Here is an 18,060-nt window from a genome sequence, read left to right as displayed (position 1 = left end):
CATAATGGGGAACATTCACAATAATTATCTGGTTTTGTGTATGAATATATCACACAATATTTAGCTTTGCATATATTTTGCTATACCTGCAGTGTTGGAGACTTGGGCTTTTTGAAGATCACGCTCTTTCCGCATTTGTACGAGATCTACTTCCAGGGCCTGTTTTTCGTTCTTGTATCTAGCTATATCCTCAAGTAAAGCAGTCTCTCGTTTCTTTGTAAAAAAAAGGAAGAAGGTAGGAAAACATAACAAACAAACAAACAACCAACTATAGGAAATGTTGCAGAATTATTTGTTATGCAGATACACTTGCATACAAGGATACGCGTCTCATCTCTAATTGCGACCGTATGCATAACAATGCTACATTGTGACTAGGAAATACTATCAGAACATTTTTTATGCAGGTAAAAATAGGCATGCTTTATATTATTTTAATCAGCAAAAGCTGCTTATGTATCTAGTTAGCATCTAAGGGAACAAAATGAAAAATTTAAATGTATAGTATATGGAGCTATTTTAACACACAGTGGGCAGTATTCAATGAGCAAATTCAGCATGTGCAGCGAATCCCGTTTAGGATTCGCTGCACTGTTGCCGTGTTGCAGAGGGCTGGAGCCTTCACTGCCAGCCCTCCCTGTCCCCGTATTCAATGCCGCAGGGGCTCGCTGCCCCTGACGACGAATCCGAACCCCTTCGGCAGGAGCCGGTGGCAGGCAGGGAGATGGAAGTCTCCCTGCCTGCCCCAGAATGTATGTGGGGGGGAGGTGGGCTCCTCGGGACCCAGGCAAAACAAGCTGCACCCCCCGGGAGAGCTAGCAGGGGACCGGGTAGGAGCCGCTAACACTGCTCCAGATCATGCATATGTAATGATCTGGAGAAGTGAATATATGAATATGTAATGAGTGGCTCTTGGCCCCCTGCTGGCTGTTATGTGTAAAAAATATTTTTTTTAATTAACTATATATTCATGTGCTGTAAGCACATGAATAAAAATAGCACGCCCCTTCACATAATAAAATTCCAAATTTTTGACACCAAATTAAAAAAAAAACTAAAAACTTTATTTTAAAAGTTCACATTCCACTTCCCCATGAAAAGATGGCGATTGCTACACAGTGACACACGGCGAAAATCACTTAGAAAGCAATTTGCCATCTTCACGGCGAATCACATTGAAAAACCACAGCGAATTGCGGAGACTATCGCAGACAGCGAAAAGTGCACATTGAATAGGGTGATTCACTTTCTGACAAAAAAATCACCTTCCAATGCACACAAATAGCACAAATTTGCCGTGAAACATGGCGAATTGGCCTTATTGAATACTGCCCAGTACATTTAGCTTTTTAAAGGTTAGAAATCATTTTGAAAATGTTTAATACAAATGTGCTCTAATTTTATACTTGTAAGTTTATTTAAACATTGCTTATTCTTGTGGATAACTTGCCCAAACAAACCTGGTCTAAATAGGTCTGTCTGACTTTATAGACCGGTTTTGTGTGAGAGCTACAAACTTGGCTCCCATAACATTGGCCGAGTTTTGTAGGTTGTGTCTAGATAATTGCCGTTTAGCAGTACTGGCGTAGAAGATCCAGGAGACCGTATAAACCGCATAATCCAATTACTCTGTGCCATCCACACAAAACCAGCAATAAATTAAGGTATTTACAGTTATTACAATTATACATTACTTCAAGAAAGACCTAAAACAATAAAGAAAGAGGTAACTTATAAAAAAAAAAAAAAAAAGGCGATTTAATGAGAGTAAGTAGAAGTTAATGAATAGCTATAAACATAATGCTAAAAGCAAATAATCAAACCACACATAAAATGAGACCACAACTGAAAAACAGTTCAGGAGTAATAATGTAAATTAAGTATGATTTCAACTGTGATATAGGATATGATTGCTGCAGAGCCATTACAGAAACCTACTAAAAGGATAATCTCCGTTACCTGAAGAGCACGTAGCTCAGCAATCAGCTCTGTAAAACTCTGAGTATTGGATTCAGATCCTTGAGATGCATGGTTAATATGTAGCATGTTACTATTAGTCTTCAACTTCTCTCTAAAATAAAAATTACATAACGTAGATTACATACATGATATACAGTTTACTGCACATGAATAAAATATTGTAAGAAAATGTTTACGCAATATATATTTTTTAATGCTGATTTTGTAAAGACCTGCATATGAAGGAATCAGAAACGGACAACACAAAGTACACTCCTTTTCATTTAATAGATTTGTACTCTCTCAATTATTTGCAACATAGTAAAAAGTAAACTTGCCAACTTCCAACTTTATTTATATAAATGTAAATGTAACCTGTCTACCTAAAACCACACACACACACACACACACACACACACACACACACCCCCCCCTTTGTAGGTACTCTACTTAACACATGGGGGTGAAGACCCCTACTTAAGCTACCAAAGAAAACAAGAGGCTGTGCTCATAGAGCCGTAAACATTAATATCCATTCTAACTGGAAGAAAACTGTACAAAAAGTCAGTTGGAATATTGGGCCTGATTCGGAGTTAATGGTTAATCAGCGACTTTACAATTCAGAAGACTATCGAACAACTGCATGTGCGCATCAGCCGCATGTGCAATTTTGGACTGCTATGTATTTGCAGTTTGATTGACAGGAAGCTGGCTTTACTGGGTGGAAACCTTTTCTGGGTGTGGTGGAGGGTCTGCGATGACCACTTCCACTGTCTTAGTCGCAGAGTTATGGAAAAGTCAGACATACTCATATAGTTGCACAGACCAGAAAAATCATTACATCTTTCATGATTCGCGACAGGATAGTGAATAACGTTCCATTCGCAATTCCCTCGCAATTTATCAAGGGGTGTCTTGTATTTTGGGCAGCGGCGGCTTTCTCCTCGCAGCTCTCTGCAAATTTGCAGATCAGCGATCAGGTCTAAAGCAGCCCATACACGCTGCTATGAGGGCGTGCTTTCCGTGCTGTACTAGCACGGATCACATTGCATTGCATTGCCTGTGCATGCGTTGTGCATGCAATGCAATGCAATGTGATGAAACCTAAGTACAAAAAGTGCATCCCCGTGTATATGCACATCGTTCCGTGTGTATGCTCCTTTCAGGTCAGGGGGAGAGTAAGTATCCACATAAATCCTGTCCCTAGCTGGCTTTCCACCTAGGCTAGGGTCTGACACCTCTCCCTAACAGTGGGAGCTGTTGGGGTGTGCTCTCAGGTTCCCTGGCTCCCACTGTGTATACAAGTTGAAGACCTTAGCAGATTACTATTAGATATGAACATTTACAGAAAATGCTATGTGAACATCTACATATCCACAACTCTATTACTGACCTCTCTGTGGTTTGTTCATGACACCGGCAGGATAATTACAATAATTATCTGTGAATACCAACTACTCTGTATTTTCCTCTATATTTAAGTATGGAATTATTCTTCTTGTTAATGGCCCTCTTTGGCAGCCTGCAGATCCTCTGTATGAATAGCTATTTGCCAGAATTAAGTTAATTTTGTAATCAAAGGTCTGCGTTTAATTCTGGAGCACATAATACTTAATGCTTGTTTATGTATTACTGTGTGTTCCATTGTGTCATATACAATATATGGTAGTTTTGGTTTTGCACATTTATAATAGCATTAAAAAACAAATTGCTGACTGGATAGAAGACCATATCCAAAACGGAATGAAGTCTATCTACTTGGTATAACATGGAGATATTAGAGAGGGGTGTCCCAATTTATTTATTATTTATTAGCAGTTTCTTATATAGCGCACACAGATTCCGCAGCGCTTTACAGGGTATAGTTGAACATTCACATCAGTCCCTGCCCCAGTGGAGCTTACAATCTATATTCCCTACCACATATACATGCACACAGACAGTCTAGGGTTAATTTATTTGTTGGAAGCCAATTAGCCTACCAGTATATTTTTGGATTGTGGGAGGAAACCGGAGTACCCGGAGGAAACCCACGCAAGTACGGGGAGAATATACAAACTCCGCACAGTTAGGGCCATGATGGGAATCGAACCCATGACCTCAGTGCTGTGAGGCAGTAATGCTAACCATTACACCATCCGTAATGGATACATTCACTGATCTATAGATTTCATCCATATTCTTTATCTTTGTGGATAATTATTATGCTTTGTGTGCTCATGTTTTTTGTGGTCATGTCATCACTATTGTAATTATGCTATATGCATTATGAAAAAATAAAATAAAAAATAAAAACTTCTGTAACAGCAGTGCTTGTTTGAATAATGAGTTTTTCTGCTCCTTTATTGGCCATGCGATAGTACACTATGGACACTGTATCCACAATTTACTGTGGACATTTTAGGGAACTAAACGGATGGATTGTACTCAACATTGGGATATATTCATTGCCCTTTAGGCAAGCTACAGTAGGACGGCGAGCAGTGGCAATAGCTTGCCGTCATAGCTCGCCATCAGTATTCAACTGACCCCCCCCCCCTTCACTCACCTCTTCCACCTCGATGGTTCTTTTCAGCGAGGTGGAAATGGCGAGTGCGGCTGTCAAAAGGTTGAGGCTCGCCACTATATGCAGTGGGCTCACTGCATTGATGGCGAACCTTGCCATCCTCTGACTGATTTCCGTGGAACATTGCATACGACAAGGGTGGCTTGTTTTCGATGATCCTCCTCGAAAACACACCATCCTCTCCGCACAAACCGCCTCGCTGGCAGCATTGAATAACACCCATTGTGTTCCACAGTGGCACACACCTGCTAAATTGAAAGAGGTACATAAGGGGATGCAGGAAAGAAATCTTGAAAAAGACAGATACAGATATATAGATAAGAGTGTGTGTCTCAGTAGCGTGCCAGGTGCCCTCCCTAAACAAACCTAGCTAGGTTTCCAACATATAGCAGATAGGTGGGCGGCACTTCTGCGTCTTTTAGAAATGAGACCTGTTTAACTTCAACGTTTCGAGAATCCTGATGATGAAATTAAAGTTTGGGTCTGTCATTTCTAAAAGATGCTGGAGTGGTATGTGTGGATACATACACACATATACACCTACAGTTCCATTTTGTGACAATTATTAGCTTACTTTAGAGTCAATCGCTGGCTACTAGCTGGTCATACATTAACAGAATATAAACTTAGTAAAACTAAGCATACACTGAGCTTAAATGTCTGAGAAAGGCATTTAATATTACAACATAAATCCCATCTAATATCACATACAGTGTAATGGTTATCAATATTGCTTTACAGCACTGAGGTCATGGGTTCGATTCTCACCATGGCCCAGACAAGATATTAACTTTTTTTCCCTAACTATAATAGTTATATTGAACATGGTTTCTTGCAGTTTAGCTTGGCGCATCTAGCCCCATGTAACAAATGCTTGCTTTCTGGTATTTCCGGTATTTCCACTTACTTTAATGCAGGGGTTCCCAAACTTTTATGAATCAAGGCTCCCTAGAGTACAATATTTTTTCACAGCTCCCCCAGGCTAAACATTTCTTATTGAGAAATGTAAAAAAAAAAATTAAATAAATTGTGTTTATATGTGATACTTATGGAGTGCACACACTGCAATTTACTTTCTAGTCGATTTAGACTATATAGTATAGATATGTACTGTATAGTCTTGCCTGCACAATCTATTTTTCTATTCGATTTCGATGCTGTAGGGCCGCGCATTGGAATCGAATTGAAATAGAATGCGTTTGATTTCGATTCGATTTTGCTTCTATAAGCAAAAATCGAATAGAAAAATATATTACATCTACACCCTATTAGGTTCAATTATTTGTAAAGCACATGATTTGCTTCTGTTTGTCCACGTATTTTTATGATGGGATAGAGAGAGAGAGAGAGAGAGAGAGAGAGAGAGAGAGAGAGAGAGAGTAAATCCTTTTCTCTGAGTCTATAAGGGATACTGTGGATTCACTTAATACTATGGGGTATAGATAGATAGATAGATAGGGTCCAAAGGAGCCTGTGCACATAAAAAAAATGTAACCCGGTTGTGCGGGCTCCTTCCTTCTATGGCCCCTCCTACAGCGTAGTCTAGGTAAAACTGCGCCCAAAGGAGGAAGACATACTTGAGAGAAGGAAACTGAATAAGGAAGTGGAGAGACAAACACCAACACACCATTCATAACATAAAACAACAAACTGTTGTACAAACAAAAGAAGTTTCAAGAATAAGCTTGCTGGATAGTCAGCCGTATCCAGCGAGCAATTGACTGCTTTGAAGCATGACAACCCTTTTTAGGAGTGTCATAAAACACAAAAAGTGATTTGGACCCAGTCAGAACACCGTAGAAGAACATCATCTCCCCTCACACCACGACACATATCTCCTCCAAATCTGATGATAGTGTCTGGACGTCACCGGCATTCTAGCCTGAATCATGGTAGGTATTACGTTTCACGGAATACACTTCCTAGCTAAAATCAGCCGCTCAACCTTCAATCCGACAAACAAAGCTGTCGTAAGTCTGGGTAAACGAACGGCCCTTGCTGAAGAAGGTCCGTTCTCAGTAGAAGAGGCCAAGGTTCGTCCACCGACATGGCCAGAAGATTGGCGTACCCACGCCCTTCGTGGCCAGTCCGGGGCAATCAGAAATTCTTGTACCCTCTCCCTCCTGATCTTACAGAGAACTCAGAACAGCAACTGAATTGAAGGGAATAATTATACCAGCTGGTATGACCAAGGCTTCGTCAGTGCATCCACCGCCACCTGAGGGTCTCTGGTCCTGGCACAGAAAAGCTGGAGCTTCTTGTTGACCACCAAATCGATGTCCAGACAACTACACGGGTCTGTGATCAGCTGGAATATCCGTGGGCAGAGACTCCACTTCCCATGGTGTAGGTCAGGGCTGGGCAACACCGGCCCCCCAGATGATGATGAACTACACATCCCAGCATGCCTTGCATCAGTTTCAGCATGGCCACATAGCAAAACTAATGCAAAGCATCATGGGATTTGTAGTTCACTAACATCTGGAGGGCCGGTGTTGCCCAGCCCTGGTAGGCTCTGCTTTTTATCCCTCCCTGAGGATTGACATACGCTACCACCGTAGCGTTGTTGGTCTGCACCTGAAAAGCCTGATTGGGAGGCCTGAATCAGAGCCTCGTAAATGGGCCAAAGTTTCAAGATGTTAATTGGAAGGAGAGACTCGTGGCTTGAACACCTGCCCTGAAACTCTACCCCTGGGGTGACAGTTCACCAGCCTCTTAGGCTTGCATCCCTCGTTAAAAGGACCCAATTTTGGAACCCAAACTGTTGCCCCTCCAACAGGTGGGGTGACTGAAGACACCACACCAGTGAAACTCTGGCCCGAGGGGAGAGCCGTATCAGTCGATGCATGTGCAGAAGGGAGCCTGACAATTTGCACAGGAGATCAAATTGAATGGCCTCATCACCAACTTCCTGAGGGCACATTTTTCTAAACTGAGCTGTGGGAGGGGGCATAGAGGGGAGGAGCCAGCACACCCTGGTTGAAGTTTTTTATATACACTGGGAGGTTATTTTCTGTGTGAAATAAGTGTCCAATGAGCATTATTCTAGTGGTCCAATACTTACAATACTAATTTCAGAAAGCTGTGCTTGTTATTGGTTTATTGGTCAAATTACCTTAAGACAATTAGATCTCCTTTCAGTGCTTGATTTTCCTTGAACATCTGCTCTTCCTTTTGCTTATTTTCAAGCTGGAGTCCTTTGACTTGTTGATATAGTCTTTCATTTTCCTGGAACATGCATAAAGACTATTTGTATACAAATACAATAGTTTATAGTCTACAACAGTGACAAGCAACCTTTGGTACTGCAGCTGTTGTAGAACTAGATATGCCAGCATGTTTTATTAAGATTTAACAGTACAACTGATAATTCTGGGATGTATGGTTCCTCAGCAGGTGAAATGCCAATGGCTGCCTACCCTTAGTCAAGAAATAAGGCAAAATATTATTGTTATCCCCACTCATTTTTCCACCCATATTTGGGGAACCAGGACTTGCTCAATGAGCCTGGGACTGGTTATGCTGGGGGGAACCAAGCCACCTAAAAAAAACCCCAAACAAACAAACAAAACCCACCAACGCACATTACCGTTACTACAAATTACCAGAAATTGCAAGCGATTTCCGATTTTGGGGGTTATGCAATCCAGGATCATGGCTGTCGATCCCTCCCGACAGCCGTGATCCTGGCCCATTTGCGGTCTGATTGACTGCAGAACGACAGGCAGGATTCGATGTCCCATCTACCGACCGGTGCAAAGGGGGCATGGCCGCCAAAACGGCTGTGGATTGTCGATCTGTGCCCGGGATCGCGGCAATCCACGGCCGTTATCGGCAGAATGGACCCAACAGCTTCTAAAATCTGTCCCATTCTGCTGTGTTCCCGCTTCAATGCTGTCGCTAGAAACAGCATTGAATAGGGAGCCGCCGCTATTTCCCCGGTCGGAAATAGCGGTGGCACATTGTATACACCCCTATGTTTAAAAACTTACACCCTATAAAATGTGCGAATTTCGGGGGGCAAAAAATGTGAAAAGACATTTCACATAATGAAATCTATTTTTTTCTAGGTTTAGCCACACACTTGCACATATCAGCTCATCATCCCCGGGGATAGCGAGCTGAAATCCTGGTGAAAAAAACAATTGAACACCACCCTTTGTGTCTTATAACATACCTGCTGATATCCTCGTAGAAGAGTCTCTTGTTCTTCTATTTCTTGCCTTATATGCAGGATTTTCTCTTCTGTTGCAGGAACATTCTGGTCTCCAAAGAGATCAGTCTTTTTCTTGATTGTTTCTTTGCCTGCATTAAACTAAATACAAATATTTGTAGTAAATCATTGTGCATATAAAATTAGGTTTTACTACAAAATACAAAAATATATAAGGGCTCTTTGCTCGTTAAATCCTTTTTTTTAGTCCATGGGGTGAGTACTACCAGGGGGTATAATTAGTGGTTCAGGAGCCCATTTTACTCTTAATTAGAATATCTAAAGCAATATATTTACTTACACATATTTTGCTTTAAAGCTCGATTACAAATGCATTCTTTTTGCCTTCTACCTATTACAGGATAGATATTTTTCCTTTAATTGTACACCAGCACCATTTTTAAATTGAAATTTAGGTAAGCAGCAACTATTGTATGCAAAAGAAAACTCTGACATTCAACTCCACTAATTTAATTAACATTTGAATGGCTTTTATTATCTTAGAATTTGATCTGGGAAATTAAGCACATATAGGAGCTATATATATTGAATTTTTTTCTTTGCCTTCTTTATCAGGTACAAACAAAAACCCCAATTGCAATTCTCAACAAGGAGCCACTGCATACTTCAGAACTATGAAACATACCTGCGCTTGTAGTATGAAATTTGCCTGTTTAAGCTCATTGATTTCCTCCTCATATTTTAGTTTGAGCTCTTCCATTTCCTGCTTACTTTGATCTTCCTTACTGAAAGAGTTTTCATTGGGGGCTGTTGTATGCAAATGCCCAGCATTTATTTTCTCTTCTACTTTCTGAAGTCTCTGAAGCACAGATAGGCTATTACCGCTTATAACGGAATCATTGAATACTCCATACGAAACCATAGGAAGATTGATCTGCAAATCATTAGCATTTGTCTTGGTGGGTATATTCAAACAAGCCTCAACTTTACACACTAGATTTATTATATATTTACACACATTTATTTCCATTTACATAAACAATATCAGGCAAGACCATGCAGATTGACAATATTTTTCAATAAGTAAAAAAAAAAAAAAAAAAAATTTAAATAAGTAAATTGAAGTAGATCTTCATTGGGCAGTGGCCCAATTTTGAGATATTCACCTCAATAATGCTAATCAGAACAATTTAGGGTACTTGTGTATTTTGGCGCATACGATGGTATGCGATGCGATATCGTACGACAGTGCACGATGGCATACAATTTTGAAATTGTATTCCATTGTACATGGCATACAATGCCATACGATGCGATGCGATGCGATTAAACATTGTATAAGCACCCTAATGGGTGCTTATACAATGTTAAGCACCCTAATGGGTGCTTACAATGTTAAATGCACCCCCCACGCCACCCCCCCACTATAAACGTGAACCCGAAGCGTGGCGAGCGCAGCGAGCCCGCGAGGGGCGGCGGTACGCGTCCTACGACCTTTTCATACCCCCATTATCCACGTCGGCGTGGAGTTGAGAATAGAATAGTGTGGCGAGCGCAGCGAGCCACCGAGCCCGAAGCGTGGCGAGCCCCGCGAGGGGACGCGGATACCTGTGAAGCTCGCGAGGGGACGCGGATACCTGTGAAGCCCGCGAAGGGGCGCGTTTACCTGTGAAGGTATCCGCGTGCGCTCGCCACGCTTCGGGCTCGCCACACTATTCTATTCTCAACTCCACGCCGACGTGGATAGTGGGGGTATGAAAAGGTCGTAGGATGCGTACCGCCACCCCTCGCGGGCTCGCTGTGCTCGCCACGCTTCGGGTTTACGTTTATAGTGGGGGGGTGGCGTGGGGGTGCATTTAACATTGTAAGCACCCATTAGGGTGCTCAAAAGCACCCTTTAGGGTGCTTATACGATTTTTGATCGTATAAGGGGTCAAAATCGCGTCGCATCGCATGCCATCGGGTACAGTGTTTTCTAGTATCAAAAGTAGAACTAGATGTAGTTTATCATGAAAGAAAAGAGTGTCTTTTGTTGGTGCACCTGGAGAAAAGTAATTCAATAAAACATCACTTTTATTTAATTCATTAAAATCTTTTGCGAATATAAAAGAAAATAACAAGACATAAGACAACACATAGTGATCTAAAAAAGGATAAAAATCCTTACACCTAGTGTGAAACCCCACTAATTCTCCCAATCTATTAGGATAACCTGTGTGGCTTTTTACAATTGTAGCGTGGTTCAGGGTTATGGTTACTATGTATACAATGTTTCAAACTATCCCTGGGCTCTTGCTAGCAGCCGCTGGTGAGCCCCTGAGCACGGATAAATTCCGTCTCAGTGCTTCTGCAGGCTTGCTGGAGCCAGTAGTACCACGTCCTACAGTTCTGTCACTGAGCAGCGTGAGAGGAGTGCCTGCGTGCACCTCCTCGCTCAAGTGGATTTGAGAACAAGCAGGAACACTGACGGTTCTGGCGCCAGATACCGTACCAGTGTTAATCTTTAGGGGACCGTGTCCAACGGTCAGCCTAACGTAGCCAACAATTCAAAATATACAATATATAAGTGGGGAAGGGAGAGTGGGGTATTAAACACACTAGGTGTGTAATGTAGTCAAGCGTACGCTTTCGCAACAAAAGCTTCCTCAGGACCCTATCTATCACTAATTGAGTGTTGATAATATTTAAGGAGGGTCCACCCTTGCATTAAAATCCATTTATTTCTGTGCGACTGACTAAACCTCTCTCAATCTCTAGAACTAGATGTAGCAGTTATCAAGCAACTTTATCCACATAAAACATTTAAGAACAGTAGAATAAATTCTGCTGCTTCCAGAGATTATCACCTTGTACAGGGGTGGGGAACCTTTTTTTGTGCAAAGGACCGTTTGTATGGGGGAATAAATCCTTTTGGAGCCATGTGTAAAAAATTTTCTAACAAATTGTCCTGCTGCAGCTGTGCCACGCTCAGGCGGCTGCCGCTGAATAGTCCTATCTCCGGCTGCTGTTGATTAAGAGGAATCTCGGGAGAACTACCAACCTCTTGCGAGAATTCCCCTGTACTTGACTTCCGGCATAGCCGGCGGGTGGGCCACACAGACCGGCTACAGGGGCTGCATACGGCCCCCGGCCTTGAGGTTCCCCACTCCTGGCCTAATAGGAAGATAAGTTCTACCTGTGGAGAGTCTCCAGAGGACTGCAGAGCAGAGAATGCATTTCCAGAGGTCATGGTACTGATTCCTGGCTAAACACTAGACAACTGAACAGTCACAGGAGCCACTGTAGATGCCATTGGTGCACTCTAGGCAATATTATATCTGCTAGAAAGGTCAGCATTGCTTAAATTTGTTATATAAATCCAAATAAAAAATGTTGTTTAAAAAAAAAAAAAAGATTATATTTCCTAAATAAAATAAAAAAGTTACACATTACAGGTCATTATGATGAATAAAAATGTTTGCTTGGCAATTTTCACACCTATTTTGATACATATACTTGGCACACAAAAGGTTAAGAACTCATGTATTTGTGTTTTTATAGGGGTTGATAGCATTACTACATAGCGTTCCCACATATCAAAGAACTTTTCCACTTTTTTCCCCTTTCTCTAGCATCATTCCCATCCACCCACCAACCCATTCTAAAAAGATAAAACAGTTTATTTTAATAAAGCCAGTGATGAACATTCAGGATGTGTCCATACTTTTTTATTACATACATACATACATACATATTTTTACTACCATTTTCATAGATGAAAAATCATATGTTTTGTGAAGTATAACTAGAAATATTAGTTTACACAGTATCTTGAAAGATAGAGAATTTCACATTATTTGGGTCATGTCTTTAGAATTCCATCTAACTATGCCTGAGAAACACACTTTCCAGGCAGCTTAACCTTCCAATCTTGCCGAAAAATCTAAACTCTGTAGGCTGCATTACAAACACCTCCAACTCACAGCGAGTACTCTCAGAACCCAACGATGTGCCACTACTGAGCGATCTATCAGGGTCAGTGTTATCCGTGAGAACAATGGCCCTGACCCCGGCTATTAACTAGATTTGTCCACTGTGCTGGATATTAACCGCTGGGGCGATATCGCTAATGCTATGCCCCTACACACGGAGTGACTTAGGGGCATTATCTAAGTGATCTAGTGAGATCACTTAGAAAATACCTGGGGGTTGCTATCAAAGGTTCCTATTTAAACGTATCATCTACTGGATTCTGTCAATCTGTTGAAGAAAATGTAAAATTATACTTACGATAATATTGTTTCTTCAGAACAACTCCATGGCAGCCATTACTCTGGGTTAACATCCCATCCCCCCAGCTCTATACGGGTGTGGAACGTATTGTCAACCCGACTTAGGTCGACAGGCAGCAAGGTCGACAGGGTTCTAGGTCGACAGGTCGCGATGTCGACATGGTTTTTTTCACTGTTTTTTGACACAGTTGACATGGACACAGTTGGAAGTCAACCTCAATGCTTCGGGCACGGTGCCTCGCTGCACTCGGCACACTATTTTATTCTCCCACCACGCCATAGTGGATGGTAGGGCATGAAATACCGCCTGTTGGCACAAAAAAAAAAAAAACAGTGAAAAGATCTCGAGACCTATCCGCCCATAGAACCAAGGGCCCTACGGTCAGATTTCCAGCTGTCGACTCGGAGGCTTGGACATCTACCCAGTGCCACTCCCCTCTCACATAGCCGAGTGCCCAGTTGATACATGATTAGCTGCCACGCAGAACCACACCAACTGTGGATACGAGCTCACTTACCGGAGCCGAGCTACTCGAGTAGCCGAGTGCCCAGTTGATACATGATTAGCTGCCACGCAGAACCACACCAACTGTGGATACGAGCTCACTTACCGGAGCCGAGCTACTCGACCTTCACACTGAATGCCGCGGATAATCAGTGAAACTGTTTTTAAATCCTCCAGCCGCCCTACACAGCAAGACGCTACGTTGTCACATGCCTGACCACGACCTACCCCATCATACAGGGTCACCCAAACCCTGGCAGTGTCCCCCACCAGATCCGACGTCTGACCCTGATCCCCGCGACCTAGTGGATTCCAAAGACAGAGAACCAGACCAGGGGAATATCAGGGGTAATCCAAAACTGTGACATTTTACCTACTCCTATCACAAGTAAACAAAAACAGAAGCCCCTCCCTGTGGGGGCCTTTGCTGCCTGTGCCCCTGGCCCATTTCTATTTTAGGTCCAGAAACCCTATACTGATGACTCCCTGAGGAGGCGCCCTCACATCCCTCCAGTGGTTATACACCAGGCCTTCTATAAAGCTCAATTAGGCCCTCTAACAACCCGCTACGTTATCACATTCTTTTCAAGTTCTTCTTCCATCATGAACAGAGGTAATACTACCAGCAGGAAAAGAGGAGTTGACATCTCTCAACATTTTGCTAAAAATGACAAATCCTCAAGGAACTCTGGCCTCCCCTCTCCTGGCAGCCCACAAACAGATAAAGAAGATTCGCTCTCATCAGCCCCCTCAACTAAAGACGACATCCTAGCCCTGCGTTCTCTTATAGAGGACCTGAAGGAATCACTTGAAACTAAACTCGACAAGGCTGTCTCCACCATTAAATCCGACCTATCAACCCTTTCCGCCAGAACAACCAAACTTGAAACCAAGCAAGACTCCCTACAAAAAACTCAAAATGAGACACAGAGACCTCGACCATGTCTTCCAGGATCTGGCCGACCTATGCTCCAAAAATGAAGAACTGGAGAACAGGGAAAGGAGAAACAATCTTAGGGTTTGGAACATTCCTGAAACAGTCCCCCCAATGGAACTGGAACCTTATCTACACAAACTATTCTCGCACATATTGCCAGACCTTGGGTCTCAACAACTGCCACTTGAAAGGGCTCACAGAGCCCTCTGGCCCAAACCACGAGATGGCGAACCCCCCAGAGACGTTATTATGAGCTTCTCCAGCTTCAAGGACAAAGAAAAAGTATTGGCCCCGACGCGGAACAAGCCCCATATCCTGTATGACAGCTCTAAACGAATGTTTTTCCAGGACCTGGCTCCTGTAACCATAATTAAAAGGAGAGAACTCAAGGACTTAACCAGTGTCTTATGCTCAAAAGGGATCCGCTACCGCTGGGGTTTCCCATTCAAGCTCCTGATCGATTTGAACGGAAAGACTATTATTATTCGCGACCCCAAAGAAGGGAAAGACTTCCTCACACATTTAGAAGAATCAAGTCCTTCTACTGATCCTCCTCCAAACGCCTAATTTCGTATCTATATTGATAGTTAATTTAAAATACATAGATACCTTCAGATGGACTTGATTAAGTGCCATACTAACGTCCATTCTAATATCGAAGTATTTTCAAACACCCCCCCTCTGAAAGCCTTATTATATTAACGCCCTCTTACATGTTACTATTAAGTTTACGGAAGATGTTATGCCCATGAACATTAGATTAAGACTCTTAGTATCGTGCCCCCCTCCCCCTCCTCATCAACACTTACTTATTTTATTTTAAGTATGCCCTCTTCCTTTCTCCCCTCAGCTTCTCCCATCCCCCCCCCCTTTTTTTTTTGGCTTCCCTCATGGCACGCCCTTTCTATAGAACTAGTCCAGTTGCTGTTAATAAGCTGTTCAAATGATATCTCTATATGTACAAGTTATTTAGTTTAGCCTTCTTAGGGCAATGTACCGGTTGATGACCCTATTTTAGAGGCCAAGTTGCAACTCTATAAGTTCAAATCCCACTGGAGGGATGCTACCCTCCATCTCTGTGTTTACTAGTTTTTCAGCTGCATTCAATTTTTAAACATTGTCTTCATTTCAGCAAAATTACTATTATTTGTACCACCTAACCCCTCTTTGAGGTAGCTTGGTACTCTCCCCAGGCTGCCCCAATTTGGACCTAAAGGTCCCAAACTCTGGGTGTGCGGTCCTCCGCTGGTCGTGAGGCCCACTCTCCCAGATCCTCCCTCCCACAAAACCATCAGGAGATTCATTTCTCCTATCCCCCCAACGACGGGTCGAAATCTCTTCTTTCTTCATTTGTACTCCTTCTTGTCTAACCAAACATGCCCCTTACATTGTCCTCCATGAATGTTAAGGCACTAAACATTCCTCAAAAACGCACCACCCTATTTCGCACAGCTCACGATGCCAAAGCTGATATTCTACTTATACAAGAGACCCACTTTAAAGATAACTCTCACCCCTCTCTTAGCTCCAAACGCTACCCCATGGTCTTCTACTCATCCAGTCAAACCAAACATAATGGCATGGCTATTATAATAAGCAGTAAAGTCCCCTTCATGCTTCATTCAACCCACACTGACTCAGATGGGCGCTTTATCATCATCACGGGATTGATAGCCCACCTAGAATGTACGATTGCGAACATATATGCTCCTAACACAGGTCAATCCTCTTTTTTTAAAGCATTTTTCTCAGAACTAGAGAAGAAACGAAGAGGATGCCTTATTCTAGGTGGGGACTTCAATGCTATTTTAGACATTTCACTAGACAAATCTCGCCCTTCAACAAGCTCACAGACTAATTCTACCTCTCACTCACTGAACAAATACATAAAAGAATCGGGATTATTTGACGTCTGGAGAGCAAATAACCCCACTTCTAGAAATTATACATTTTTCTCAATACCACATCAGTCTTACTCCCGTATAGACATGTTCTTCTGCTGCCCCTCGGTAGCCCCACATATCCTAAAGTCCTCAATAATTCCTAACTCATGGTCCAATCACTCATTCCTCACTGCCTCATTTGATTTTCTAGATACTCCCACTTCTCGCCCATCTTGGCGACTAAATGAGGCCCTACTCAAAATCCCTCAATTCCAAGAAAAAATACTCGCAGCCATCACGGATTATTTCTCCCTTAATACCAATGGTTCCCCTGTACTCCCCTGGTGTGGGGAGCACACAAAGCCGTTATTAGAGGCCATATCATAAGCTATGCATCTTTTAGAAATAAGGAACAAAAAGCTAAACTAAACGCTCTTACTGCCGAGGTTAGTAGTCTAGAAGCTCAACACAAAAGGCACCCCACGGACATAGTCTATAAACAACTCACTGCAGCTAAGGCGTCTCTCAATGCTTTACTAGCTGAGAAGACAGAGAGGACCCTGCGTAGGCTTCAGCAAAATTTTTACGAAAAAAGCAATAAAGCGGACTCTATGTTAGCTAATAGACGAAAGGCCCGTAAGGCCCTGATGGCTATACCTGCTATTAAAGACACAACAAACACGCCACAATATAACCCTACTAAGATTAACTCTCTCTCTTTAAAACATACTACGAGCAACTATATAACCTCAAAAACCACTCAGATATGATCCAACCGCACCCTGACTCAGTTTCAGATTACTTATCCTCATGTAACCTCCCGAGCTTAGATACAGAAACCTCTGCGAACCTAAGTAGAACCATCACTGACGAGGAAGTCATATCTGCGCTTAAAACACAAAAACCGTCAAAGGCCCCTGGCCCAGATGGCTATCCGATCTCATATTATAAAACATTTCAGACCCCACTAATTCCTCATTTAACTACGATGTTTAATCAAATACTGGAAGGAGCCCAGTTTCATCCAGCCACTACAACTGCCACCATCAGGGTCATCCCCAAACCTAATAAAGAACCCCAGCTTGTCACTAATTACCACCCCATCTCACTACTTAATGCGGACCTAAAGATATTTGCCAAAGTCTTGGCCAATCGTCTAAACCCACTTCTCCCATCATTGGTCCACCCTGACCAAGTAGGCTTTGTTCCATCAAGACAAGCCTTAGACAACACTAGAAGAACCATTGACGTCATCCACTATATTAACACCACTAAGACTCCTTCATTAGTCCTTGCCCTAGACGCCGAAAAGGCCTTCGACAGAATTTCCTGGCCTTTTATGACCCAAACCCTCCAACAATTTGGACTCCAGGGCAAATTCCTTACAGCCATACAAGCACTATACCACTGCCCCTCAGCTTCGGTTCTGGCGGGGGGACTACTCTCCTCCCCTTTTCAGATTACAAACGGAACTAGGCAGGGATGTCCCCTCTCGCCCCTCATATTTGCGTTAACAATTGAACCTCTAGCTTGCCGCATCAGATCCAATCCAGATATCGCAGGAATTCACATCAAAGACACTCAATACTCCCTCTCCTTATTTGCGGACGACATTCTCCTCACACTTACCAACCTTCTAATCTCACTCCCGAACCTATTCCAAGAACTCACAACATTTGGAAACCTCTCAGGGTACAAAATTAACAATTCAAAATCAGAAGCCCTCCCACTACATATCACAGAACACTAAAAAACTTCTTCAGAC

The 18,060-nt window shown here is 42.6% G+C and overlaps 1 protein-coding gene across 5 annotated transcripts in view; it reads right to left on the bottom strand.

Moving 5' to 3' along the window:
* The window catches only part of CEP162 (centrosomal protein 162), an 84,283-nt gene that overhangs the window by 34,268 nt on the left and 31,955 nt on the right, over nt 1-18,060 (bottom strand). For all 5 annotated transcript variants that reach the window (XM_083177114.1, XM_083177113.1, XM_083177115.1 and 2 more), the window contains 5 exons: nt 9,385-9,633; nt 8,703-8,840; nt 7,641-7,753; nt 1,960-2,071; nt 87-213 (listed from right to left, as the gene is read on the bottom strand). In XM_083177114.1, the coding sequence (XP_083033240.1) occupies nt 87-213; nt 1,960-2,071; nt 7,641-7,753; nt 8,703-8,840; nt 9,385-9,633 (739 nt within the window). The remainder of the gene's footprint in view (nt 1-86; nt 214-1,959; nt 2,072-7,640; nt 7,754-8,702; nt 8,841-9,384; nt 9,634-18,060) is intronic.

Source organism: Crinia signifera, chromosome 3 (genome assembly GCF_055691185.1).
Source record: "Crinia signifera chromosome 3, ASM5569118v1, whole genome shotgun sequence".
Taxonomy (NCBI): Eukaryota; Metazoa; Chordata; class Amphibia; order Anura; family Myobatrachidae; genus Crinia; species Crinia signifera.
Note: the sequence above shows the minus strand (reverse complement) of the source record. Positions and strands in the feature narration are given on the sequence as shown.